Source organism: Macrobrachium nipponense, chromosome 10 (assembly GCF_015104395.2).
Source record: "Macrobrachium nipponense isolate FS-2020 chromosome 10, ASM1510439v2, whole genome shotgun sequence".
NCBI classification, from domain to species: domain Eukaryota; kingdom Metazoa; phylum Arthropoda; class Malacostraca; order Decapoda; family Palaemonidae; genus Macrobrachium; species Macrobrachium nipponense.
Genome location: NC_087204.1, coordinates 50,376,526 through 50,394,982, shown reverse-complemented (window position 1 = coordinate 50,394,982; position 18,457 = coordinate 50,376,526). Strand labels below are relative to the sequence as shown.

At 39.6% G+C, this 18,457-nt stretch overlaps 1 protein-coding gene across 6 annotated transcripts in view; it reads left to right on the top strand.

The window, feature by feature from the left end:
* LOC135223611 (protein eva-1 homolog C-like) overlaps window positions 1–18,457 on the top strand; it is a 391,840-nt gene that overhangs the window by 275,577 nt on the left and 97,806 nt on the right. For all 6 annotated transcript variants that reach the window (XM_064262216.1, XM_064262213.1, XM_064262217.1 and 3 more), the window contains exons 8-9: window positions 11,210–11,368; window positions 11,988–12,146. In XM_064262216.1, coding sequence (XP_064118286.1) covers window positions 11,210–11,368; window positions 11,988–12,146 — 318 coding nt within the window. The remainder of the gene's footprint in view (window positions 1–11,209; window positions 11,369–11,987; window positions 12,147–18,457) is intronic.

The window sequence follows — 18,457 nt, the reverse complement described above, 5'->3', positions numbered from 1 at the left end:
GCCATAAGATAAAAAAAAAAAAAATCTGAACATCAGTGATGTTTTTTGATCGATTTTAATTTATTACTTATATTTAAGTTGTGTATGTGTCATGAGTTAAAACTGAGACAGAAATGACATGCTTGTTGTGGTTTGTTGTCAATCTTGACGGAGCACTGTTGTCTGCACTGTCTTCACGCCAGGTATAAATGCAATTATTTCAGTAATAATACATTGTCAACATCAGAAAAGTACTAGAATGTGTTCTTGAGTGCACAAGATACCATTATTTATTAACTAAATGTTAAGCTTTGTAATAATATGATTTTATGACCTATTTAATTTGAACTCAATGTACCTTTCATGGAGATAAATCTCTGATGTGGCCCAGGCCTGGGCGATCACGTTACCTCCAACGTCGTGGCTACAGTCTTCAGTAAAACTCATACTACCAAGGAATAATGTACTATAATTTAGAACCCAGAGAAAATCATGTTTTTTTTTTTAAATGAATCTCAAATCTCTATTATGGTAGCTGTATTTCCCGCATCAGGCAGAAAGACAATAGAAGGTGAAAAGTAAAAAATTAGTAGGATCGTTTAGTTTGAGCTTTTAATTGACTCATCTCTTTCAAGTGGTTTGAGCTTCTATAGTTTCCATTCAGTTTCTCTGTCATCGGCCTGCGAGGACACATTTGAGTGTTCATGTGATTTCATTGATGATTAGATCATTATCTGGATATGGTTTGGTTTTTCGTTTTTTTCTATGTCATTATATAGGATATCATCCAAAGAGGAGAAAGAGAAGGCTTTTCAAGTCTGTAAGGTAAGAGGTTCAATACCTGGCTTTACTTCTCAGTTTACAATGGTCACATCCAATGTGTTAAGTGTAGGAATAAAGATTGTTCTTTTAATGATCGCTGTAGTAATCAGAGTATTGGTTGGTCAGATGACATAATGAATATTTATTTAGAGTTGATATAAACAGATGCAAGAAGCAGGTAAGTATAGGAAAGACAGATAAAAAAGATTCTTCTAACTCTAGGGCTGGAATTGAGGTTAGGCAAAAGTGTCTCATATTTTCACATCATTTCAGATAGCAGCTCTTCCTGCTCTACCTGTCTTCCCAGTAATGCTCTCTTTCAAAATGTTCTCCTCTCTCAATGCTCCCTGTATTGTTCAGCTATGAGCTTTGGCATGTTGAACCCGATGTAGCTACTCTTACTTGTACTTTGAAAAGTTTATGGAGGTAACCTCCTCGACACTTGCTGCTTTAATAGCCCAATTTAGTCTTCCTTTTTCAGGTTCCCCTCTTACAGCAGAGGAAGTGCCAATGCCCTCCCTCCCTGTTAGCCATACCTTAGCCATGCCCTGTGATGCTCCTACTGTTAGAGTACAGGGAAGCAGGATATGTCCTGGAGTGGAAGTGGTTTGTGCCCCATTGTCTTCTTCCTGTGGCCAATCTGGCACGTGTCACAGACAGGTTGGCAATCAGTTGTAAAAAAATAAGCAAGGCAAGTATAAGTGCACACACTCAATATCTGATTCTATATCCCCAAGCCTTGCTGGAGGCCTGGTATTCATAGTGATCCCTGTTGGGATCTTCCCGTCTTCCTTTGCAAGATGATTCAGTATTCTCTTGGAGGCATTCTCCTTATGATATGTGTTCACCTGACTGGATACTTGCCTGACATCAGAATCTCACCTGCCATCAGACACGCTTGACAGCAGGTGCTTGCCTGATGCTGAATGCTTCCCTAGCACTAGTCTGTTGCCGGGTGGCAGATGTTTGTTGTCTTCTTCTCAGCCTCCTGGGCAGTCAGACTATGCTGGTTCATCATAATGTGTGGACACCTCATTGTAGCGCTCGCTCACAGGGATCACGATTCCAGTCTCGGTTCCCTTCTTTGTCGACTTGGACTACTCCTGAGCATTCTAGCCATTTTCTTCAACTGCATTCAACATCGTGGACACCTTGGGCCGCTTTTCAGTTGCAGAGAAAGGATTCAAGGTATTCTCAAGCTGCTGCTAGGTGCTCTTGATCACCTTTTCAGTGCCAAGGTTCAGTGTATGCAGATCCTTCTATGATTGCTACTGTCACATACCAGAGCAGACTGGATTATCTTCCCCTCAGCAGTTTTTTAAGATCAGCTCCAATGCAGAAAATAAAAATAAAATAACTTTTACTAAACTGATACTGCTATTATTTATATAATCACTCCTTACATTCTTTACTGGACACCAGCATTAGGTACGATAGTGCAAGAGGTTGAATAAGAGGAAACCAGATCCTTGTTACATCACGCTCAAACATATTGGTATACACAATCACAGCAGTAGCTGCTTCTGCAGTCAACGCAAAGTTTCAAGGTTCCCCCTGGCAAATGGGTAAGTCTTTGGGGCTTTCAAGCCAGCCCTTAGGGCTTTCAGGAAGGACAATAAGTGTCCTAGAAAAAACAAGCTCCTGTTAAAAAATTATGCATTAAGCCTTAGTCCCCAGTAGGAGGGTGAATGGGCCTCTTTTATTTGGTTTGGCAGGATCTGGAGGCAGATCCCTGGGTGGTGTAGGTATTGAAGGAGGAATACACCATTCCCTTTGTCCCCCAGCCTCCTCTAGCCAATTCTCCTTTAAAGTTTTCCTCTTATCTCCACAATGAGAAGTAGTTCCAGATCCTGCAGGAGGAGGAAGACTCTTGGACTCAAAGGAGCTGTAGAAGTAGTCTTCAACTCATCACCAGGGTTCTACAACTGCCTGTTTTTGGTAACAAAAGATTTGGGAGGAGGAAGACAAATCAACAGTGCTGGCATATTTGAGCAGTCAAGGAGGCACAAAGTGAGAAGCTTTGCTCCATCTTTCAAGTCACATTCTCACTTGGTCAGAGGAAAGGAAGAGCCTTCCATTGCCCCAGTTTATGTCAGGAAAAACGAACTCTGTGGCACAGAACTAAGCAGGAGGCCCAGATTTTGTCTTCCGAATGGACCTTGCATCCACAAGTCTCCAAGGACCTGTGGAAGCTATGTTGCACTCCTCCAATGGCCCTGTTTGCCACCCGGTTCAACAATTGTTGGCAAGTGTACTGTTCTCCAGTTCAGAATCCCAAGGTTTGGGGAGTCAACGCAATTTTTTAGACCAGACCTCTATGCTCCTCCCCTCTTTGCTATATGAAGGGTGCTAGGGAATTTCCATATGAATGTGAATTCACACAACTTTAATGGCCCTTTGGTGGCCACACAGAGTGATCCCAGATCTCCTTCCTCTGTTAGTTGATTTCTTAAGGCTTCTTTCATCAAGGAAAGATCTCAAACAGTCAGGACTTGAAGGAATCCAGGTCTATCCTTAACTCACGTAGGGAGTCAACTAATGCACTGTATCAAAGACAGTGAGCAGTATACTATAGGGCTTGGTGATCCACCAGAAGGCTTTCTTGTGCCCATACCTCTGTGAATAAATTGTATTCTTTCTTTACTTACACTACAACAGACATTTTTAAGTCCTGGCGATTAAAGGATATTGGCACATGTTAGTTTCTGTATATAGGCATACTAGCCTAGATGTTTTATCAAACATGGATGTGAAGAACGCTATCCGTTCCTTGCAAATTGAGATTCCTAAGTCTCCAAATAAACCCTGGGCTGGAATTTGGCTGTGGTGCTCAAGTATTTATGCATGCCCCATTTGAGCCCGTGAGCATGAATTCCCTTAAGAATTTGACAGTGAAGACTGTTTTTGTTAGCCTTGGCCATGGCAAAAAGTCACCAAGCTTCAAGATTTTTCATGCCTGTGGGCTTTACTACCCATGGAGCATTCTTTTCTTTTCTAGCCCTTTTCAGGGCCAAGAATGACTTTAAGTCACATCCCCTGCCTCGTTCTTTCGTGATCCCTAGTCTGTCCTCTTTGATGCCAGATGGAATAGAAATTTCCCTATGTCCAGTCAGAGCTCTCTCTATATGTATATGCATTTGCAAAGGACTAGGGAAATCAGATGAAATGTCAAACTTTTTTTTTTTTTAACCCTAGGAAACCTGACTTAACCTTGAACAGACAACCCTTGTAAAGAATGACATGTCTTCTCTGTTCAAGGCTCTGGTCAGAGAGGCACACACAAATCTAGACTCAAATTTTTTACCTCTACTTGCAGTAAGATTTCATGATGTGCAAACAGTAAAACCAAGTTCAGTATCTTTAAGAATCTTACTCTGGAGAAAGTTGTTAGTGTGGTGCAGTGGAGAATGTAACTCACAATTTGCATAGCTTTACTCGAATGTTTTGTATTAGTTAAAAAAACTGTTGAGTTTTGGGGAGTATGAAGGAATGCATGTTGTATTAGGTAAGGGCCTTCATTCTTTTAACTTTGTTGCTCGTTACCCTAGGCACAAGGCCTTGTGTCCCAATTGCATTGGTGTGTGTGTAGTATTCCTAGCTAGGAACCTCCAGCATTGTTCAGAGGTCTTGCTAGCTAATGAATTAGTCCTCACTTGGCAGCAGTACCAGCAGATTGATGCCAATTGTTAAGCAAGAAGCATCTTATTCCTGGTAGAATTTTATGGTTTTCCTGGGGGTTATTAAGTTTGTCCTTGCACCTTTCCCACCTCCTTTGTTCAATGTGATAATCAGCGCTGTCATTATAGAGGTAAGATTCATTTCAAAAGTGGAACTTTTTATAATAAAATTTATTTTTTAAATAATTTCTCTATTATGTGTCCCACCTCCTCACTTATGTGGACAGAAGAAAAAACCATGGAAAACTATAGATGCTCAAACCACCTGAAAGGGATGGGTCAGTAGACATTTCAAACTAAACTATCCTATTAATTTTCTGCTGTTCACACTGTCATCTTCCTGCCTGATGCGGGAAATACTCTTAATAGAGAGGTAAGTAATTACAAAAAAAAAAAAAATTATTATAAAATTTCTATTTTCATGCTACTATTTACAGCATTCTTACTTAAAAGTATTAAGGCAAATTGAATACATAGCTGTATCATGGTAATATGTACTGTACAATTGTCTATTACCAATTAAACATTTTTTAAGGAGATGCAATTAATTATATAGCTAAAAGTTTCTGCAAATCAACAGCTTGAATTTTGAAAATTCACGACTTGCACTATTTCTAGCGGCTAGGTGACAAGCCCCACCCACTTTTGGGGCTAGCGAGGAATAACTAGAAAACATGGTCTCAATCTGTATATGCCTAGGTTCACGGGAAGGGAGGAGGGAGGGCTCCAATCATATAATTACTGGGTAAGTATAAATAAAACTTAATTATAAAAATGTCATTTTTAATTAACTTATCCAGTACTAATCATATAATTGATTCCCACATTGATAGGAGGTGGGAAAACATGAATCCTTCTATTCCAACACAGTAAAGATAATGAATTGAACTTAGATAAGATTGGTTGCATTGCAATAATGCCTGTTGTTCCTTACCTGATAAATGAGCTGCATCATGAAGATACTGCCTCCAGATGGCGCTCATTAAAGCACGGTGGTAAAGCCGAAGGTCACCTACTATATAGCGGGTGTCTTGTAGTAAGGCGGATTCCAACTGCTGGCAAGAACAAGGTGCCCTACCCAGGGCACAGTACGTAACAACACAACAGAACAAACAAACATCACCTAGTGCCGCCAAAATTAAAAATGTACTCCTGTACATAGTACCCCTGAGCTCCCATAAAATCCAACACCGTAATTCAAGGCAAGAAAATGAAGGAAGGGATGCCACCTATACTTCCTCCACGAACACCATGCCAGCCAACGAAAAAGGACCCAAAGTACTGCAATTACTATAGACAGTTTCCACTTCTTTAAGATGATGCGATGCAAAGACTGTCCTACACCTCCAGAAGGTCGTCTGCAAAAATTGAAGAGAGATAAATTATGCTTAAAAGCCAAGGACGTGGCTACGGCCCTTATTTCATGAGCTTTTACTTTACACAGAATTGTCCTCCCCTAGATAGGTAGAATGCCAGGGCATTCTTGGGCAGTGGCCGTGTGGGATTTGGAACGAAACACCACAACGAAGATGATGGGCCTCATATCTTTTCTGTCCTGTGAAGGTAAAACTTCAGAGCTCTCACAGGACATAAAACTGTCTCTTGGTCGCCACAGACTAGAGATTGTCTTGTTTTTAGCTAAGAAGCCCAGAGAAAACAAGGATGCTATATTCTTTCCTGAAAAACCCACCTTTTTATCTAAAGCGTGAATTTCACTAATCCTTTTAGCAGTAGTTTAAGTTACTAGGAAAGGATTTTCCTTATAAGATCTCTCAAAGAGATAGTATCTAATGGTTCAAAACGTGAGCCTGAGAACCATTTTAATACAATATCCAAATGCCAGGGAACCACTGCCTCTTCCTTCTGCCTCGTATCGAAGGATTTAATTAAGTCCAACAACTCTTGGTTGCAGGATAAATCTAAGCCTCTATGTCGGAAAACCAAACTCAACGTGCTCTATAGCCTTTAATAGTTGATGTGGCCAAACCTTTCACTTTCTTCAGAAATAGCAGAAAACCTGCTATTATTTAATTTACAGATGTCTGAGAAGACGATACCCTGTTTTCTCTGCACCATGTCCTAAAAGTAGTCCTCTTAGCTTAATATACTCTTTCAGAAGAGATTCATCTGCAATTGGAGATAGCTTGTGCAGCCATGTTTGAAAATCCCTTCTTGCGCAGGAGCTTCCTGACAGTAAGAATGCGATCAAGGCCAGAGAAAACAACCCTTGATGGAATCGCCAGAAGTGGGGTTGTTTGAGAAGACCAGTCTTTTACAGAAGACATCTTGGAAAATCCGCCAGTAGTTCGAGAAGGTCTGGGTACCATTCTTTTGTCAGCCAAATGGGAGCTATCAAAATCATGGACACATTTCGGTGCTCCTGGAATTTGTTGATTACATATCTACCCATGGACAGGGAAGGAAAAGCATACAGATGTTTCCCTGCCCAATCTTGTAGCATGGCGTCTGTTACCCATGCTAGGGGATCTGGAACCACAGAACAGAACAGTGGAAGCCTGTTGTTTCTTGATGTGAAGAATAGGTCTAAGATTGGGGTTCCCCACAACTTCCAAAGGGCTAGACAAACTCTTTAATCCAGAGTCCACTCTCTTGGTAAAACTTGTTTCTGGCGGCTTAATTCGTCCACTAGAACAATGAGTTTCCCTTGTATAAACCTCGTCAATAGAGTCGTATGATTTAGGTCTACGTACAGCAGGAGCTCTTTTGCCATCTCATAAAGAGAGAACAAGTGAGTTGCCCTTGATTTTTTTATGTACGATAGGGCAGTTGTGTTGTCCAAGTGTATCGTTACAACTGTGCCTGCTACTTTCTCCTTGAAATGTTGAAGACCCAGGTGAACCTTCCAACAGCCTGCTCTTTACCTTTTTTTTTTTTTTTTTTAAAGTCACTACCATTTCCAGACGAATGAATTCTTTGGAGATGGTAAAACCCGAAAACTCTGAGAGTCGATCATCATCCCTAAATAAAGAATTTGTTGTGAGGGAATCATTTGAGACTTGTGATGATTTATCTTTAAGCCCAACTCTTGGGCTAACTGAAGAGTTTTGGAGGTCCTCCAGACATTTCTGCTCTGATTTGACTCGGAAGAAACCAATCGTCCAAGTACAGGGAAATCCTTACTCCCAACAGAGGTAGCCATTTCACTTGAGGGGCAAGAACTTGTGAAGGCTTGTGGTGCTGTTGACACGCAAAAATATATTGCACGGAATTGGAAAACCTTTTTTCCGGTGACAAACCTCAGGAATTTCCATGATTCCTGGTGAGTCGGGACGTGAAAGTATGCGTCCTGCAAGTCTATGGACGTCCTCCAATCTCCCTGGCTGATGGATGACAGAACAGACGGGTTGGTCTCCATCTTGAATTTTATCTTCAAAACGAAGACATTCAACGCACTTATGTCAAGGATGGGTCTCCAGCCACGACACTTTTGGCACCACAAAAAAAGTTGTAAAGCCTGGGGAGTTTAGGTCTACAACTTTCTCTATTACTCCTTTTTCTACAAGACAATTTCTTTTGAGAGAGCTAAAGCCTTCCTTGAGCCTTTGGAGTAGGCTGTCAATGGCACTGGAGAGTTTGATAAAGGTGGCATTTGGTTGAATGGTATCCAATACCCCTCTCTCAAAACATTGATAATCCAAGGCTCTGCTCCTCTCTCTCTCTCTCTCTCTCCATTTCTCCCAGAAAAGGAACATGGCCCCTACTGGAGTTCGGAGGCCATGCTGATCACTTACATCCTGTGGACTTTGAGGACGACAACTTAATTGCTCTGGAGATAAATCTACCTTCCAAGTAAGACCTAGAAAAAGACCTTTGTCGGTTGCCACGAAAGGGACGTGTATGAAGGGGAGACAAGTGTCTTAGTCAGAGTAGACGAAACTACTTTAGGATGTCTAGAAGACTTGAGTGAGAAGGTCCTCTGTACACTTCTTCTGGAGATCCAATGAAATCCCCAGAACAACATCCTGTGGAAACAAATGTTGCTTGCACAGGGGCGAGAATAGAAGAGCTGACTTCTGTAAGGGTATTACGCCCTTAGAAGTAAAGGAACACCACTGTTCCCTGTTCTTAATAATCCCCATTGTATATAAGGAAGCTGATTCCAGAGAACCATCCCTTACTCCCCTATCAATGCATGACAGGACCCCAGCCAGTCCGAAGAAAACTAATCAGCAATATCGGGGCATTCCCTAATCTTACAGGTGAGTGCTCCTACCTCCCAGTCAAGGAAATTAAATACCTCAAAAACTTTAAAAACACACTTTAAGAGGTTAGCCATCTCTGACTAGCTAAACATAACTTTAGCTGCAAGAAAAGCCAATCTCCTTCCAGCATCAACTAGTCCGGAGAAGTCCCCCTGGGAGGAAGCAGAAACTCCCAAAGAAGCAGCTTCACCTGTGACATAATACCCATACCTTCTCTTATTAAGCCTACCCATACCTTCTCTTATTAAGCTTCATAGGTGGAAAGCAAAAAATGGCCTTACCCTGATCCAGGCGTCGATGTCTTAGAGGGCTTTCTGGGAAGATGCAGACAGCACTAAATTAGGAAGCAAGGCAGGATCCTGTAGTACTCGAGCTCTCATAAGAAAAATGAAAGCAGACACCTATGTAGTCGCTGGAAAAAAGAAATCCGAAAAATTTGAAAGAAGGTACTTCAGCAAGGAAGAATAGGCTGAAGAACAAGAATCCTGATTCTCATCCCCTTCCTCCTTTGAGGAAACAGAGGACAAGGTTGAGACTGGAGGTTGAACTGTTGGTTGAGGAGCAGTAGTAGTCTTCTTCAGCAAATCTAAAATACTCAAGCTTGCCCTAAATAGGTTCCCCCAAAGGAGGGTCCTGCAGGCCTACAGATGGAGCCGTCTGAAGGGAGGTTGGCTGACGAACTGATGAAGAGGCTGAGAGACCACCAGAAGCAGCTTCCACTGAATGAGAAATAACTTTCTCCGATTCCAAAGGAGGGTGCATTTGGGCGCTTCCAGGTACTGTACTGCAGCCAAAGAGGTAACCCTGACTGAGCGTCTAGCAGCAGAAGGACACTCAGACACATCAGGGTGCTCGGGCACTTAGAAAGCTCTGACAAGAACGCCCGATCCGAAAAGGGAGGAGGAATGGGCGCTGAGACACTCCTTGGAGCTCAGGCACAATAAAAGCGCACCAGGAGTCTGAGGACACTCTGGCGACAACAATCTCCGAGATAAGGAATGCTTGTGAGACGATGGGTGCTTAGAAAGAGCATTCTGACTTTCTACAACCAGAAAACCAGAAGAAAACTGCTCTGGACTGTCCGAGTGACCGTGGGGAAAGCTTAGGACTAGAAGGTGGATTCCTAGTTCTCTTACATGGCACAGGTGAATGGGATACAACCCTTGTGCATCCAAAAAATGTCACTGACAGAGGCGAAAACTCATTCAAGCTTGAAGAAAGTTGGTGAACGTCCAAAAAAATGCCTTTCCATTGGCGTTTAGCTGAAACCTGGGATTTTGCAACAGGTTCAGCAGAGGGCACGACAACCTGGGCAGACTCGACCAACCTCCCTTAGACTCCTAGTTTGACTCCTCTCAGTTGCTTGGGAGTGTGTCATTGACCTTAGCCTATGAGAATCAGCGGCCTGGTAGGCCACCTCCTCATACACTGCACTTGCACTAGACACCACTGGGTGCTCCACTAACACATCACCAACACTAGGAGCTACCATACACTCCGAAACAAATCCTATCATCCATTAATACCTTAACAGAGGAAGCTAACTAAGAGAGAAATTCGGCAACAGATTCAAACCTCTTATCAATCCTACTTTCGAGACTGGCAATGGTGTTGGATTCGGAATTAAGGGAGCAGGTTGAAAGTTGGGAACAGGATCAGTAGGCAATAACAGGTTCAACAACATTATCATCATCAATAATATCCTACAGGATTCCTGGCTAAGTAAAGCTTTGCGAATCTGGTAAATGTGATTTCAAGGTCTTCCATTTATGCAAGTCCCAGTCTTAACATTCATCACATCTAATGTCTGTTGAACAAACTTGTCCCCTAAAATCAGTGCAAATAGTGTGTGAATCATAGGATTCCTTAGTCAAACGAGTTGCAGCCTTTCCTGCAATACCTAATACCGGAACTACTCAAGTCCGACATACTAAGTAAAAGTCCGAAAACGTCATTATCGGCAGTCACAATCGTCAATAAAAGGTCAAAATAAAAAAATGATAGAGCCTAACTGTCTAAATGTGCCTAAAGGCAATACAAAATCAGAATACTCCACCACACAAGATAACACAACAATGATGGAACGAATTTCCAAAATTCAGCTAGAGTTAACAGTTGAACTACAACCATCAGCCAGCAGAAACAAATTGAGACCATATTTACTAGTTGTTCCTCTCTATCCCGAAAGTGGGTGGGGCATGTCACCTAGCCACTAGAGATAGCACAACTCACCAGTTTTCAAAATTCTAGCTGCTGCTTTGTAGAAATTTTTAGCTATATAATTACTGGGTAAGTTACTTAATTTAAATTTATTGTTAGTAAAAACATAAATGAGCTCAGTGGTCTGGTTAAACTACTGTTCATAATACAGGAATAATAATGTATCATGGTAGGTAGGTCAGGGCAGTCAATGATGATGATTTTACATGGCTTATTACAAATATGTAAAGTATAATTCTACTACCATGGTAAAATTTAACATAAAAATTACTTTTTTCTTTCTTTTAGGGAGTAACGTCTTACCATCTGGGAATGATTATCCACGCGATGGGATTCCAAGGGCGCGTCCTGATCTCATCAACTGTACTGTAACTATACTGTCTGGCTCACAAGACAGAGCAATAGGTTTTTTGACTGAGTGGATGAAAGCCATTGCTTTTATAAAAAGTAAGTATAATATCTTAAATTCTTTGGTACATGTCTTCATATTTATATTGATATCCAGTTATACGTAGGCATGTTAATTTTAAGACAAGTTTGCCGACATCATTTTCCTAACCAGTAATAAGGAATTAGACAAAATAAGTTTAGAAAACATAAGGAAATCATTCTGTTAAATTAAAAAAAAAGCAGTGTTTAAATAGCTGGTACGTTGGATTTCCTCTACCTCCCACTGGCTCTGTGGCCCAAGAAATTATTAAGAGTAGTAAGTATTGGTCCTTCCACACGTTTTAATTGAAATCATAACCTTTACCGGTTATTTCTGGGTATACTTTTATGTTGACACTGGAATAAAAAATGGTGTGAGGACTTAATAGGTTTTGATTATTTCAAGGCTATTTTTATCACGGTAAGAATGCAAAGAATTATAAAAAATGTGTACATAACTATTTTAATAGAATTTTAAGAAAATCACTCTTTGTTCATATGACTACTGGAATGTCAAGTTTTTTATTAGCAATTAAATTAGGCAACACCTGTGTATCAGTGTATCCAAATTGTACTAATTTGTAAAGGTCTGTTGATTTGATTATGCAAACTATTCATAAAGTGCTCTTTTTTTCAGGAAATTTTGAAAAGTTTGTCCTGTACTTGATGGTTGGACTGTGCGTTGGTCTTTTACTCTTCTTATTTGTTGTTGTTGGTCGTTTGCTTCTAGATCGCCACAGAGCGAAAAGAGAAGCTAAAATTATGCATGATCCACTTACATCTGTGTTTGCAACAGGTTAGTTTTCTTAAATTTTTCTTCAGACTTTGGGAAGTACAGGTGATTGTTCTGTAGTTCATCATCATAAGCTTTTTTACTGCAGCTTTTCCCTTCATAGGGTTGGACTGAAATGAGGTCTCTCCATTGCTTTATTCACTTTCTACCTGAATTAGGCCTTCATCTATTTTACTCTCTCTCACCAGCCTTCATCCTGCTACTGCTTTCCTGACCAACTGCTGTGCCTCATCCTTCCTTAACACATCTCCAAACCACCCCAATCTTTTGAGATATCAATCATTTTTTTAATCTCTACACCTTAATTCTGTTAATTTCTAAATTTCAATTACTATATTTTAAAAGTATGTATTAAGTACTGTTGCCCTCATTTATAAAATACTTTATATTCAAAGATTTTTGGTATATCCAAAGATAGTATTCATTTTTTATTTTTACTGAGAAATAAACTCCATTCAGCACAGGCAACAAGCTCTCTATTTAATTAGGGTAGTGAAAGTTTAGTCTGATTACTCAGCACTGAAAACGTTTGGTTATCTGTACAGCTGTGGGATAAAACAAGCATCCATGAATACGTATTAGATATCTTCCATCTTCTCATAATCAAATGAACCTGTGGTAGGGGTGTAAGAATACTACCACCGTAGGTCCTACATGTCATAAAAGGTGACTAAACGGACAGCTGATGCCTTGCAGTCTTACTTTTTAGTAAAAGGCTAGGCCCACCGTCAATAACAGTGAAAAATGCTGCCTTGCAGTCTTACTTTTCAGTAAAAGGCTAGGCCCACTACCAATTACTGTGGAAACCACCTGCCTTATTAGTCAAAGGCGAGGCCCACTGCCAATAACTGTGGTTGATGACAGCAAGGGCATGCCATCGTAAAAACCCCTTTGCCAAACAATAATCCATCCCTGATGTTGGTGGAGGATGATGCCTTTGATAGAAGGCAGTGGAGAAGGCGCATCAGGCAACCAACCCTTTAATGTAGGGATAACGGTGGGAAAGAAGAAGAAAAGATCTTCTCATGATCAAAAATGTCTCTCTCCCATTTTTGTTAAGTCATGCCTATTTATACCAGTCAAGATGTCAGACCTATGTTGAAACCACTATCTGCACATAAATCTAGATGTTATGTGTCTGCAAACTAACTGAGGAAATTATTAGCACCCACTAAAGTGGCTCTGTTTTTCCTTAGAAGACAAGGCATCCTTGACCCCCTTATGAAACTTACCAGCCTAGTCCAGCTGGGGTCTTCTCAGATCATGAAGACATTCAAAATTCATAGGGATTTTGACATGGTTAACCCTTAGGAGCCAGGGTAAAAAATTAATAAATTAATATGTACTATGCAGCACCCCAGGCCGGGGTAACTTTGAGGTTAGCCAGTTTAAGAAAGAAATACATCAGTGAAAAGAGGAAGATATTCAAATTCACGTGGTGTGAGAAAAAATTTCTAAAAAATTTTCCCTACTTTCCAAAAGTTGAAAATTACTATTTACAACCTCTTCTGGGCCTCTTTTACAAGACAATAGTTATACATGTTTTTCTAAAAAATATTTTTTTGTATTTTGTAAATTATAATTACAGCTCATGCAATATCAAAACAGATAAAAAATAAAATCAGTAACAAATTCAGAGCATATCTGTCAAAAAATATATACAGGCAGTCCGCAGTTATCGGTGGGGGCTCCATTCTTGTCAGTGCTGATAAGCAAAAATCACCATTAACCGGGATTTATGGTGCTTATGGCGTCAAGTTTCGGTTAGTGGTGCCTCTATTAGGTATGTTATGGTGCCATAACTCTATTATGGGCACCTTATGACGCCAATAAGCAAAACTTGGCCAGTTATGGTGCCATAAATAGAGTCTGCCGATAATTGGGGACTTCCTGCATATGTAAATTTACCTAAACGAAGATGAAGTAACTTTCTTGGATAATAAACATGTTTTTTTCTAGTCTCTCTGCAAAATTATATTTATAACTATTTAAAAGATAAGAACTAAAACCATCAGCAACCCCTTGGTATATTTATGAGCAAATTTATAAAAAAGCTGCCATGTGACAAAGACAGTACATCCTCCCTATAAGTTGAAGATCAAAACTAAGCTCATAAGCCACCTGCTTCTTGATTTTAGCCAGTCTAAAAGGTGCCATTATGAATTTATGGGCCATAGAAATGGCATCTCTTTCCTGCCTGATTTCGCCAAATCGATGTTGTGTAATATTGTTACCATGAGTAAATCTGTCCACCATCACAATTTTTTAAAATAAATTGTATTTTTCCTAACATTAGAAATTACTTTCAGCATAGACTGGAATAGGCCCATTAAATTCTTGAACAAGGTGGTTAGGCAGTAACTACTGTCTGGTAGAGAGGTAGGCCCGCCTGCCCGGATGTTAACACTCCACTTTGCCTTTTGGCCAAGGTTTCAGATTGAGGGGTTATATGAGGTGGGCATTAATGTAAAGAACCTCAGGTTTGGATAGTTAGGAAAAATATGATTTACTTTTTTAAAAAATGTGATTTGTGCCTACACGATATACAAATCCTCTGTCTGGCTATTCCTCCTGGTTGTAAGAGCAAGGAGCTGCATGATCAAGAGTCAGACTTTTGGGCCTTTTCAAAATGAGCGAGGAATCGTAACTCATCCGATAAAAGGCTGGGAAGAATATTTTGAGTTGGAGACATTAATGCAAAATTCTGGGAAGGGTTTGCATCATTGCCCGTCTCCTTCCTCCCCATGCTAGAGGTAGGAGCAGGATTGCTTCTATGATTCTGATAAGAAAAATAGAAAGTGAACTCAATGTGCAAGCTTACCACATCAAATGCCCGATGAGCAAGTGTAAGTTCGAGTCCTATCAACTTCAAGGAAGAGACTTAGAAGGACGAGGAGGGGAAGGTGGAGAGGCCAGTCACCTACTTACCTCTAAACTGCACACCATAGGCGAGATGCAACTTTTCCTCTTGAAGGAACCTTGTATGCAAACACAACTTGTGAGTATCCACCACTAGTCCAAGGAAAAGAGGTTCCAAGGACCTGTATGCAGATCCAAAGGAAGAAAGATATAAATGTGGTCTTAATGAGTCTGCATCTATCTTTCGGTCCGACATATTCTTCGGAGTAATGAAAAGTACCAAGTCACTGGCACTGGTCACTCTCTGAGAGAGCATACAGTGGACACATCCAACTACAGAGGAGTTTCTCATGATCTTGTAGTACTCGGAGGAAGATGTGTCGTTAAGACATTTCTGCATTGGAAGTCAGTACTCAATTAACCCTCTTACGCCGACTGGACGTATTTTACGTCGACATTTTTTGTCTCCCGTGTGCCGACTGGACGTATTTTACGTCGACATTTTTTGTCTCCCGTGTGCCGACTGGACGTATTTTAAGTCGACTTACAAGTTTTTTTTTAAATTCGCGGAAAAATACTTAAAGGCCTACCAGCCTAAAACTTGTACCATTGTAAATTAGCCGTTACATGAAGTATTATATATGAAAATGTGCGCATTTTTATGTAGAATACAACAATAAAATACTCATGATTGTAGCTTTTATCAGTTTTGAGATATTTTCATATAAATAACGATAATTGCCAAAATTGGTCAACTTTGACTCTACCGAAATGGTCGAAAAACGCAATTGTAAGCTAAAACGCTTATATTCTAGTAATAGTCATCATTTACCTTAATCTAATTGGAAGTCTCTAGCACAATATTTCGATTTATGGTGAATTTATGAAAAAACTTTCTCCTTACGTCCACGCGGTAACTCTTCCGAAAAAAATCATACATGCGATTGTGGTAATGTTTGCACCATTTTAAAATTAGCCGTTATATAAAGTTTTATATATGGAAATGTGCGCAATTTCATGCACAATACAACTAAAAACAACCCATGGTTGTAGCTTTTATCAGTTTTGAGATATTTTCATGTAAATAACGATAATTGCCAAAATTTCAACCTTCGGTCAACTTTGACTCTACCGAAATGGTCGAAAAACGCAATTGTAAGCTAAAACGCTTATATTCTAGTAATATTCAAGCATTTACCTTCATTTTGCAACAAATTGATAGTCTCTAGCACAATATTTCGATTTATGGTGAATTTATGAAAAAAATAACATTTTCTTTACGTCCGCGCAGTAACTCTTCCGAAAAAATCATACGTGCGATTGTGGTAATGTTTGCACCATTTTAAATTAGCCGTTACATAAAGTTTTATATATAAAAATGTGCGCAATTTCATGTAGAATACAACAAAAAATAATTGAAGGTTGTAGCTTTTCTCATTTTTGAAATATTTGCATATAAATCACCATAAATAGAAAAAAAACCACGTTCGGTCAACTTTGACTCTACCGAAATGGTTGATAAACGCAATTGTAAGCTAAAACTCTTACAGTCTAGTAATATTCAGTCATTTATCTTCATCTTGAAACAAATTCGAAGTCTCTAGCAAAATATTTAGATTTATGGTGAATTAAAAAAAAAATCTTTCCTTCCCTCCGCGCACGGATTCTACGCCACAAATCTCCGAAATGCGTACGTTCCATTCTCGGAATATTTGCTCCGTTTCATATTAGGCATTTCATAGAGTTTTATATATGAAAATGTGCGCAATTTCATGTAGAATAAAACGAAAAATATTTGAAGGTTTTAGCTTTTCTTATTTCCGAAATAATTGCATATAAAAAATATATATATATAAAAAATTCGACATTCGGTCAACTTTAACTCGTCAGGTATGGTCGAAAACTGCAATTGTAAGCTAATACTCTTACAGTATAGTAATATTCAATCATTTGTCTTCATTTTGAAAGAAATTGGAAGTCTCTAGGACAATATTTAGATTTAAGGTGAATTTTTGAAAAAAATATTTGTTTACGTCCGCGCGTTACGAATTCATGCATTATTTTGTGATAATATTTTCTCTGTGTTGCTTTTATCGTTTTACAATGTGTTATATACCAAAAGGATCGCAATTTAGTGTACATTACAACGAAAAAAAAGGAACTTGTTACCTTTAACCGTTTTGCGCACAGCGCGATTTGAATACAATTATATATGAAATTTCGTTTTTGCGCTATCATATATCGCATTATTTATATATGATAATGATAATTTTTTTCATTTCTGATGGTTGCATACTAAACTTCAGGCAATGACAAAAAAAGGAGCCAAAAATGAACTCTTAATCTTGAAAAGTAAGCGCGCTGTGATTTTTTGAAAAAAATATTTTTTCCGCTTCCGCACTCACTCCGAAACCCCTCCGGCACATGGGAGAGAATTTTTTATTTACTGCTCCGGCGTAAGAGGGTTAAGGGTGTTGATCCTACGTAGGTACAGCAACACACCAATAGAACAAAGTAATGACTGATCTGTATCAACCAGTCCAAAATCCAAAGCGCAGGAGATCATGAAGGATTCAAACTCATCAATAGATGCCAAATGATTGTGCATTCGAGACGAAGTTACGACATGACACCTGCTTCTTGAAGGGTGATGTTGAGAATGAACTTTGCAAATCGTCTGTCTTGTTTGCCAATGATGTTGAGAGACAAGCTAATGTTTCTTGTGAGGTATGTGCACATTAGACAAGAGTCAAATGCCTTCTAGAGACCGAGGTCCTGTGATGGCAAGATGGAGAAGTTCTCATTAGTAGTTGAATCTCAAGTAAGGAGAAACAATACTACTTAGTGAATGACCAAAGTGAGTGAATGTGGACCTGTCTTCACAGTTGAATTGGAGAGGAGAGAACTCACACAATTCTGATCATAGAAAAAATCCCTTCGATAACACCAACCAGTGAAGACAGCTGTAATCCCTGGTGTTTTACAGAGGACTAAAAAAATTATTCTGCTATTTCATTGCTGCTCGGCAAGAAAGTCGGTGCTTGCAATGAAGGCAAAGTGTCTTTCAGTAATGAAAACACAAGGGTTGTACTGCCTGAAGAACTGCAACTTATGGGTTGGATCAGGGAGGAACTTTTCCTTCTACTGTCTAAGCAGAGCTAGTCAGGCAGGGGAACAAGCGAAGTCTGACGTTATTAATTTTCAATTTGGAGTTAACAAAGAATAATTGAACACCTTATGAATTAGAAAATGTATAAGACAAAATTTAAATAGTCTGAAGAAAGTCATCGTGTCATTGAAGCATCTGATGGGGCAGGTGCGATGGAACAGAAGACTATAAACTTCTGTTATACTGTATGGTAAACAGAAAGATGATAACGAGTCTAATGAGATACGTCTGAAAATTCTTGCAACAGCAAATGTGGAGCACAAGACATGGGCCTTATGTGAGAATT